The sequence below is a fragment of the Tachypleus tridentatus genome, chromosome 1 (genome assembly GCF_004210375.1).
Source record: "Tachypleus tridentatus isolate NWPU-2018 chromosome 1, ASM421037v1, whole genome shotgun sequence".
NCBI classification, from domain to species: Eukaryota; Metazoa; Arthropoda; class Merostomata; order Xiphosura; family Limulidae; genus Tachypleus; species Tachypleus tridentatus.
In genome coordinates this window covers 159,585,889-159,597,179 of record NC_134825.1, presented here as the reverse complement: position 1 = coordinate 159,597,179, position 11,291 = coordinate 159,585,889, and the positions used below count along the sequence as shown (strand labels likewise).

Genomic DNA, 11,291 nt, shown 5'->3' with positions numbered 1-11,291 from the left:
CAAAAAACAAAGGTAACATGATACAAAACCAATATAATTGGGTTTGGTTCTGGACTACTAAGTTCGTATGCCAAGTTTGGTCTCGATCGGACAACTCGTTCAGGAGCAGATATGTCCACAGACAGACAGAAAGTTTTCCCTGATAATGAATATTTACAGTACTGGCGTCGCTTAATATATATAGCATATATGTGAAGGACGCCTGAACCTCAAATTATATACTCAGCTCTGCCTAGAAAAGCGAGGCAGAAATGAATGAAATAAAATACTAAAAATCACCCTTTAACAATGAAAGCTTGTTTATTTGTTTCTAGTTAAACACAAAGCTATACAAAGGCTGATCTGTGCTCTGTAAATCTACAAAATCTACAGCCATACCGCTAAGCTACTGGGGTGAAACAATAAAATACATGAATACTCTTAAGCAATCAGTGTATACGTGAAATAAATTATTTAAACAAATATATGTCACATAACCAAAACTTGTTACAAATATGCAGTGCATAAAACACAAAATTAACCCTTCATAACGGAACAAATACAAAATAAAGTTATTTATCATAAAGGCAATAACAAATAAAAAGCAACTTTAACACAGCTGGAAATACATACATACTTTTAAGTAAAGAAATTACAATAAAAATCCTTTAATATAAATGGACGATGTGATGAAATTATGAATGAGCAATAAATCAGTCTAAAGCACTACGCTGAAAAACAATGTCGAAAGCACATATACATGTGGGTGCTTTTAAAAATAAGAGCTGGGGTGCGTTGAAAGCCAACTACGTCACTGTAATTAAGAAGTTTCGTTTGTTTGAATTTTGCACAAAGTTATAGGAAGGTTATCTACATTAGCCGTCCCTAATTTAGGAGTGTAAGACTAGAAGAAAGATAGTTAGTCATCACTACCCACCACCAACTCTTGGACCACTCTTTTGCCAACGAATAGTGGATTGGTTATACATTATAATACCCCCGCGGCTGAAAGGGTAATCATGTAATCATGTTTGTGTGATGGGGATTCGAACCCCATACCCTCAAGTTACGAGTTGAGTGCCTTAACAATCTAGCCATGCCAGGCCATTAAGAAGTTAGTTGCATTCTGGTGCCTTTATCATTTATATAATTATTTATTGATTAGAAAAAAAAGTTTAACTTTATATGATCTCAAAAAATAGCGAAGGAATAATGAACAGAAAATATATTTTTCATGTACATTTGAGATCTGTCAAATTAAAAGCTTGCTTGTTGAAATGTCATTTCAAATATTTCGTTATGGAAAATCCCATAGCTTCGGCATTGTTTAAATACACGAAATTTTTGTTTGTTTCTTTTGTCGCTAAACGCAAAACTACACAATGTGCTAATTTGTTGAGCCTGTTACGAGTATCAAAACCCGATTTTGTAGCGTCAAAAGTTCAGAGACTTAACGTTGAGAGGCATATACAAATTTTATTTTGTAAATTCCAACAGTATCTATCTTCAACACATGGCAAGAGTAATTTGACCAATTTTATCTTTATGTTCATATCATGATATTATATGTCATGTAATCCAAACATAAATAAAACAATCGAATAACTTTTCAATAACTTTTGTATCAATATTGAAATTCCTTAATACAACCAGTTAAATTTATTTCGAGATGTGAAACTTGCTGTATAAAAATATAATTTTCATTCTTAATATAATTAATGTCTGTTAGAGGGCAAATGCGTTGTTTAAGATCTTAAATTTTAAGGCGGTAGTATTGGGGATTTATTCGTACCGAAGTGATATTTAGATAATATATGTTTGAAGAAACTTAGCTTTTGCATGATATTGTTTGTTTTAACAGAAATATTCAAAAATGTATTCTCCACAGACTTCTTCAAGATCATCCATATCAGGGAAAAGAAGTGCCAACATATCATTCTCGTCGAGTAGAAGAAGCGGTTCAGTATTTGGGTCTGCTAAGAAGTCACTGTATACACCAGGGTAAGTAAAAGGATATATTATTAAACACCAAAAGTGGCATAATGTGTATTTAGTTCAAAGAAAATGCTAATTACTGGGAACTTAACAAACAGCACTTTTCGGTATTATATTTTTTGTAAAATCTGAGTTTTTATCAAAAGGTAATATCGTATGATTAATAATCACGCCATGCTCTACAACTATATAATACTATACACATAGTGCAATTTACAACAAGTACAATTTTACAAATTATAATGTCTAAAAAGTTTCTAGCAATAGGTAAAACACAGGGGGGAATGTCATTCAGAACAGATCAAACTACTCAAAAGTTTTTTTTTTTGTAAAATAGGTAAAAAGTGGAATACTAAATTTCTAAAAAATAGCATTTAGAATGAAGATACAAAGACCATATAATACTTTACTTGGCTGAACTTCTAAGGTGTCATTATTATTTCCTAATTAAAGTATCTTCTCTTTTAATATTTTTGTTCTGCTGTGTTAGCAATAGTGCAACTATAATCTCTCAAGATTAAGGAAGATAAAACATAGAATATTTTTTTCTTTTGAAGATCTAATTTTTACAATTTCTCAAAGAAATGCTAAACTTTATCCTTAGAAAAGTTACAATATTAGAGTTCAGAAATATTTAAAATGATATTGATGATGCATATAGTTTCTGTTTTTTGCATTAGGAGATGTGTTACCTTCCATAAGATATGTACAAATGCATTTGAATTTACTACTTCAGCTAGTGTTATTAAATTAAAGAATTAAATCCTTTTTGAATTTATGAGGAGAATTTGAATATTAATATTGAAAGTTAATCTCTTGAAACTTCATTAACTTATTAAGGACTCTGTGTTAAGAAGTCAAAATGCACATTTTTGAAGAATAATTAAATGCTATCTCATAGTATACAATACTTCTTAACACAAACAGTTTGTAATAACAATATTTGACAGTAATTACAAATTCCTGGTCAGTCTTTGAAACTGTATTAACTTAATACAGACACTGTATCAATAATCAAAATATGTTTATGAATATTGTTAAGTACTATATTCCATGATTTATAACACTTCTTAACACAAACAGTTTGTAATACTGAAATTCAACACTTAGTACTAAATAAACCACTTTAGCCAGCATTTAAATGTGCATTAACTTATTACAAACTCTTCATGCCACAAATCAAGACAGCATTAAGATTATTGCCATCCAAATTTATGTTATGAAAAGAAGGGATCTTGGTGTATGATTTATCAATTGCTTAAGCTATCCAAATGGTATGCTTTTGCTAGTGGCAGGGAAAATTCAATTTTGGGTTGTATCTACTAAAATACTGAATACAAGTCTATGGAATTTATAATTTCATCAGGTCAATGGTTGTGCTGCAATTTGAGTAATGTGTTCAGTCTAGTGCTCTTTACCTTAGAAAAGGCATTGAATTGTTGGAAAGGGATCAGAGGAGGGCTGTTAGAATTGTGCTTGGGGTGGAGGGGTTGTCATCTGAAAAAGATATTAATATCTCAAATTATTTTGTCTTTAAAAAAGAATTAAAGGAAATCTAATTTGTGTTTAAGAATGTTAATAGAATTACTAGTGTAGATATGTCTTTTTCATACTTAATGCTAAGAATGGTAAGACTAAGGGACATAATTTTTGAAAAGGTAGGAGTTGTCTGCAGATAAGACAGTTTTTGTCTTTTTTGAACACAGTTGTTGGTCTTTGAGAACAGTTTACCTTTGGATGTTGTGGAGGTAGTAAAGTTAATTGAAATTTGCAAAGATAAAAATAAATACCCCTCTTTAGTGTTTGTAAAAAAGGATTCTCATTAATATAATGAAAATGCTAAGCCCTAAAATGTGTATATAGTGTAAACAAATATTTAACTCTGGAATACATTGTTTTATTATAATAAGGGTTTTAAAACAGATAAACTCAGTATTCTTCTGATTGTTGAATTTCAAAGTCTGACATCAAAGGAGCTCGACTTTTGATAAACATCTGTTAGTGAGTTATACTAGTTTCAGAAAATTTCACTTCTTCAAAGAGCAATAAATGGATATATATCGTAGTGAAAAGTATCAAACGTAATGTTGGTGTTAACATGCTTTCTAGTCACTGTGGGGAAAAACCTATCCAGTGTACAAGTTTTCTTCATAGTGAATACAAAGCACATTCTTAACAATAGTGTATTTGAATGGTTTTTATTATTTTTTTTACTTGCTATTGAATATATATATTTCTATCAAAATATGTAGTGATGAATAATTCACAGAATTGTGTCATAATTTTATGGCAGTTGTTATTTCTAAGTGATCTTTTCTCCAGAAAGTGAACAAAATCCTGAAACTAGCATTTTCTGGTTATTATCATACTGTTAATATAACCTCATCCTTTATGTTATGCTCTGAAAAACCAGTCTGCTTATTGTGAAAAATGCACAAGGTGATACAAATTGCTTAATTGTAAACAAGTAATCTGTGTAGACACAAATTTCAACAGTTTCAGATGCTCTTCTAATATATGAGCAATCCAATAAAATAATCAAGTTAAGCCATAAAAACTTGTCTACTGTGAAACTAACATTTCCTAGTAACTTATTATTATGACAAAGCTGTTGCTTCCGTTAAAATAAATGACAGCATGTTAATAACAAGTGATCATTTGTTCCTAGAAGTTTGTAATTGTAACCCAACATTGAGAGAATCAAAATTTAAACCTAATCATCATTTTTCAAGAAATAATCAATTTCTATCTTAAACTCCTGGCCTTTGCTGTTTTTGATAATAAATTATTTCATAAACATCAACTAGTTTTGTCATTAAGAAAAGACTGTAAGATGTGTTTAAATGGTTCCAGTGGTAACAGCGGAATGTATCGACAAGTATCTCACAACCCACAAGAAGCCAACTTAGGCAGGTTAATTTTTGGATTTAACCTATTTATTTATATTGTGCATGTTAATATAATAGAGATTTTTTTTCAGGATAGTTTTGTAAAGTTCCAGACTTGCTATTTGCTGTGTTTCTTAGGAGTTTGCCTTGAATTTAGTTACTTGTAAGATGATTGTACATTTACCATTAAGTCAGGCAAAAATAAGATAGATGTGTATATGATAGCTCATTATATGAAAATTATTATTATGGATAAAACCTCTGAAAAGTACATGTGATTTAAAAGCAAACATTATTGGCATCTTAATACTGCTTATCAACTGTGTAGATAATACAGAAAATACAATTTATTGCCCTTTCTTTTTAAATTATGCCAAAAATATTTGACATGTATTCACATAGATATGTGGTCATCTAATAACAGCTTATAAAATGAAAGTACAAATTAACAAAAGTTTTTAGTTGTGCCATCAAGGCTACTTGTCACCCACTAAATGTTAATATTAACATTTTTTGACTGGCATTGAAGTACTAACATAAAATAGATAGCAGATGTTTGAAGTTCTTGAGTGTTTGAGAACCTTTGTTGTTTGTTATATGACTTATAATTGGAAAGATATTCTTTGAGAGTGTTATAATTGTAAGAAGTTTTTAAAAGTAGAGTCTTAGTGGCTGTTTAAAAGATAAAAGGCTCATTAATGAAAGGAAAAATGTTTCTTAAAATCCTTATTAACTTTGCAGTTTGTAATTACAGCATTTATGAAAATGAAGCAATTAAAAAAAAAAATGTGTGTATATGATTGTTCATTATGTCAAAATTATTATGTGTAATACCTCTGAAAAGTACATGAAATTTAATGTGAGATTTATTTAGCTTTTAATTTGGAAGGTTGACTGATGACCTCTGTCCCAGCGGAATTATTACTGTCATAAGCACTGTAATTAAACATATGCATTTGTGATATAAAATGGAATAATCCTCTACATCGATCAATAATAATAGAATGTTTCTCCTTAGTGCAAGATTTCTTTAATAAAATGTTTTATAGTACGCTCCTCATTATTAGAAAATTAACATGTAAGATAACAACTAGTGTAAAGTTACAAACAATTTGAGACAACCTTGTTGCATGCTTTAAATGTTTTTATAACTCTCGTTTTTTTCTTTTTAAATGGGTGTCTTATTATGGTTTATATTTTGTGGATATTTATTACATATAGAAACTATTGGTTTTTCCAGGTTTCCCTATTTGAGAAAAGAATCCCTGAATCGGTCTCTTCAGACTTCTCATGTTATTGAACAAACAGCACAGCATACTGTGGAGTTGTTTGGAACTGCTTTGCCTGTTTTAGTAACAGAGGCCTTAACATTGACTGAGAGTGAGGATTCTTTTTTTTTATTGTCTTAATAAACAGTTTTAAGTAAATATTTATTACTCAAAATAAAATATACTTCAGTATCATGAAATACAGCATAAAAGATGTAACATATTGACAATAAGATTTTTAAGTTAGCAAACAAAAGAACAGTTAATGAGTTCAGTTAAAGATTACTTATCTGAATGGTATCTTGTTTTAGGGATTCTCACAAAGTTTCATCTGTTTTATTGCCACATCTGTATATAAACAACTCCCAGTGTCAGCTGGGTAATAAATAATAAGAAACAGATACATTTTTTATTTTTTATTACTTATCTGAATCTTTTAACTGGTAATCTTTGAGAACTTTGAAGAGAATATCTTTTATTTTGGTGGTACAAATTTCCAAACTTGTGTGAGTGCTTTAGTATGGGATATATATGTAGCAGTGTTACTGAAAGAGTTGCTTCCAGCTAATAAATTATTTACAAATATGTTGCTTGCATTTTATTTAAAAGTTTTACTTGTTTACACTTTCTCTGCTGCAGCAGTTTTAACCCTTGTGCTAAACTGATAGTGTACAGTTACTTACATAATTTAATTATATCCAAGATGTCAAATAAGCATCAGAAACTGGCAGTTCAATTCCAAAATTGTTCAGCATACCTGTTCATTTTAATAACCATCATATTTACATCTGTCATAAACAGTTTGAAAACATCAACTGGAATGGCCTCTGGTGACAAACTCATAACTACTTGATTATGTGCATTAGAATAAATATCTGTTGGACTAACATGTAGTCTGGACAGTCTACCATTCATAAACTGATACTGATGTTCCAAGGTCACCACCAGTATCTGGATCGGGAGTGTTAGCTGTGAACGTTTACCTGTTCATACAGTCCAGGCCTCTTTCCTCATCAGGCTTAGAATTTCTAGGCTCATAATTGGTATCCCTATCTATATTGTCCTCCTCAAATAACTCTGGGTCAGATACTTGTGAAATACTCAGTTTCATTCAGACTAAAATGTCTGCACAACACTGCCATCTTATAGCTATAACAGTAACCAATAAAAGAAAACTTCAAAAATCTCAGGTCACATGTCTTGAAACTTTAGTGAAGATTTTTTCAATCATTCACAAAAGTGCTACACACACAACCATTTCACAGTGCTAAGGGGATGAGTAACTGTACACTCGCATATAGTTCTTGTCCCTTTGCTGATTGACATCTTAATACATTAAGAGGTCATAAGCAGCAAATATGTTAAGTACACACCATAAAACTTGTGTAAGAGGGGCTAATAATAGTGTCAGTTATAGTTTAGAAAACTGATTTGATTTGAAATGTTGTTCAGAAAAGCCTTTCTCAAACAACATCTTGTATCAATATTCTTTGACCTTGAGAAGGCCTATAATACTACGTGGAGGTACAGCATTTTGCAAGACCTCCACTTATATGGGTTACATGGCCATTTACCCATTTTTATTAAAAATTTTTAATAGGCAGGCAATTCCCAGTTTGTGTGGGTTCAACACTTTCCCATTCTTTCTTACAGGAACTTGGATCTTTTGAGTGTCACACTATTCAGTAAAAAGATTAATGCCATCACTGAACAACTCCTTACTGTTCCAAATGGGCATTATGTTGACGATTTTCTCATATCAGTCGTTGAACATGAGGTATATTGAGCAGCAGCTACAGACTGCTCTCAATTGTCTAATGAAGTGGACCATAGCAAACAGCTTTAACTTTTCTCTCCCTCTGAAACCATTTGCATACACTTTTGCTGCCGACAGGATATTCACCCTGATTCCAAACTTTGTATTGATGAAGTTGTGCTGCCTGTGGTCCCTGAGACAAAGTTTTTGGGGCTTATCTTTGACTGTAAGTTGACCTTTATACCACATATCAAGCAGCTATGGATCAAATGTACAAGAGCACTGAACACCTTCCATATTCTTTCTTTCACCACTTGAGGAGCAGATCGATGTTCTGTGCTAAAAATATATCGTGCTTTTATTTGATTGAAACTAGACTATGGGTCACTGGTTTACAGTTCTGCCAGGACCTTGGCCTTAAAGATGCTGGACCCCGTTCATTATCAGGGACTTCAGCTCTGCACTGGGGCTTTCCCCAGTTCAGAACTTGTACACAGTCTCATGAACCTCCTCTGCACCTTTGCTGTTTGCAACTGTATTTACTGTATGCTTTGAAACTTCAATCCTTACCACAGCATCCCACCTAGAGATGTATTTTCCTTCCTCAGTGAGCCATGCTTTTTCAGAACAAACAGTCTGCCATTGGCCCTTTTGGCCATTGTATCCAGGCACAGTTGAATGAATTGGGTCTGTCCTTGGATGATACTGCTGTATTCACTGGTCAGCCCATACCACTATGGCTTATTACTATCCCCAAATGTAACTTTCTTTAAGTCATCTGAGAAAAGTGGACACTCCAGATTGTGAGTACTGTGTTTTATTTGCTGAACATGTTTAGAACCATCCCTCCATTCCCATTTATATGGATTGTTCAAAAACAGGTGGCTCTGTAAGCCCCACCATGGTTTGTTGTGGTTCGGTGTTTGTGTACAAATCCTCTCTACAGTTTCTATGTTTACTGCCAAACTGTATGTTATTTCTCTTGCCCTGATTCACATAGAAGCTAAGCAGTACTCGAATTGTACTATTTGTATCAACTCTCTTAGTTCTCTACTTGCCCTGTAATTGCTTCAGGTTAGTTCTCACTAGTATTCAAAACCAACCAGACCATTTCTCTTTAATACCTACTTCTATCCAGTTCTTCTGGATACCAGGCCAAATTGGTATTTGCAGGAACAAGCTCACTGACACAGTAGCTAAATCTGTCTGCCCTGGCACTGTCACTGCTGTGCCTTTTCCATACATGGACTATGGTCCTGTATTCAAGGCTCAGCTCCATGCCAGCTGGCAGGCAACTTGGAGTGAGCAACATGAAAAGAAGCTTTCTGAAATAAAACCCTCTATTGGACTTTGGCTGTCTTGTTCCCATAAGGATTGGAAAGAGGAAGTTGTCCTAACTAGACTACACATTAGTCAAATTTTTTAAACTCATTTTCTTTTATCTGTGACTGATGCATCAATGTGTTGTTTGTGTGACACTCGGATCACAGTAGCTCACATTTTACTGTTGTTACGACTCTCAATGACAGCACCATTTAGACATGTTTTGTCCCAAAGTTTATCCCTGACATTGGAAAGCATCATTGGTGATGATGACACTGTTACCCTTATAAGTATTTTTAGTTTTTCAATACTATTTCAAGTGTCTAATGCTGATGTCTGAACTTACCTGTTAGTCATCGTGGCAAGTTATATTAATTAAAATTATGCTATAGAAAGTCTTAACACTTGTATTACTTTACTTTTATCCTACTGCTGTAAACTAGATTTAAAAATTGGATTTATTTCTATTTAAGTTTTTAATTCAAAAATTAAATTGTTTTAAATTGATTATTTTTTACAAATTTTAAATTTTACTTTTATTTTTTTATCAATTGTTTAGCACAGATAGCCTAGTTGCTTTGCACCATAAAACACTAAACCATCAGTGTTTTGCACTTTCTAAAGTGCCAACTGTCTTGCACACTTGCAGGAAAAAAAACCCTAAGTATCTTTTGTGAAATGAGATTAACCTGTATAACCTATCCTTTTACTGATGTGGCTTATAACAGTTTCAGTGAGGTGGTCCAGTCCTCCTTTTTTGTTTTCTAAACATCAGGTCTGAAATTGAGAGGAGTGTATTTGGCTCCTTGAAGTAGCACTCTGCATTAGTGTCAATAAGAAAGCTCTGTATTTTTTCTCAGTTATTGATTACAAGTCACTCATTGATTGGTAACTTTTAGAACTTTTGGAATGGTGCAAAAACTTTCTGGAATTGTAGGGACAACTTCATATAGAAAGATGTTTTTAACAAAGTACATGATGGTAGAGCAAGATAATATCTTTCAAATGTTTCAGAATGAAGTTCCTAGCACTGTACATTTTCTTTCTTTTACAGTATTCTCCAAATAAGTAACTTACAAGTATTTTTGTAGCAGAAACTCAAACTATCAGCTTGAGTAGGGCATCTGTCTTTTGCCCTTCAAATTGTTATGGAATTGCATCTTCTCCAAGGATTCAGCTTTTATTTTTATTTCTATCAAATCCTTGACTGAGAAGTGAATAGAAACCTTATAACCCAAGCACTTTTAAAAGGTGGACCTTTTTCTTTAGGGACACACTGAGAATATTCATTCATAAGTTAGATAGTCCACATCTTTTGTTCAACTTGGTGCATGATAGTGAGTAAAACATAGTATGCAGCCTAGCTAACTAATGAATAAATATGTTATAAAATTATTATTAATGCTATATGTGTAGCTACCATTTTGGCTGCCATTTTCGGTTTCATTCCTTTAATTTGCACACTAAATCCTTTTTTGGCCGCTCCTTTTTTCCCACCCATGGTGTTTTTGATTAGATATTACTTTTGTAAATACATACCAACAGCAAGTAAGAAAGTGATACTCAGTAGTAATTAACATCAGCTTTAAGATCATAACACCATTACTCAGAACAGATCTTTATGTTACAGAACGAACCAAATTCTTTAAAATATGTGGAGGTAGTTTTGCACTCTAAAACAGTGTTAATAACTTTCTATATAGTTACGCCATGGAATCTAGATTAACAGTTTCTTGTCATCCATGTATTTGGTACAGCTGTATCAAGCAGCATCAATTTTGCTCATTGCTTAAGCTACTATCACGTGATATTAAATTCTTTTTAATTAGGAGGATTTAATAAAATTTGTGCTTAACAATTGGCAATTAATAATAAATGATAACTATCCACCTGTATGATTATTTTGTAAACTTGAGCTAGAAACTACTAATCTAGTTTGTTTGACCTAATCAATACTTATGTATTTGCATGTGCTTTCACCATAGTTTTGCAGCTCTGAATTAAGCATTTTTAATCTAAAGGACAAAAATGTAAAATGGTTAACTTTTATTCTTAAATGAAGCTGTAGTAAACATTTCAGAC

General features: G+C 32.3%; 1 protein-coding gene across 2 annotated transcripts in view; it reads left to right on the top strand.

Moving 5' to 3' along the window:
• The first annotated feature begins 1,706 nt into the window (after positions 1-1,706).
• Nup133 (nuclear pore complex protein Nup133) overlaps positions 1,707-11,291 on the top strand; it is a 60,230-nt gene continuing 50,645 nt past the window's right edge. For both annotated transcript variants that reach the window (XM_076460457.1, XM_076460446.1), the window contains exons 1-2: positions 1,707-1,980; positions 6,103-6,242. In XM_076460457.1, coding sequence (XP_076316572.1) covers positions 1,853-1,980; positions 6,103-6,242 — 268 coding nt within the window. In that variant the 5' untranslated portion in view covers positions 1,707-1,852. The remainder of the gene's footprint in view (positions 1,981-6,102; positions 6,243-11,291) is intronic.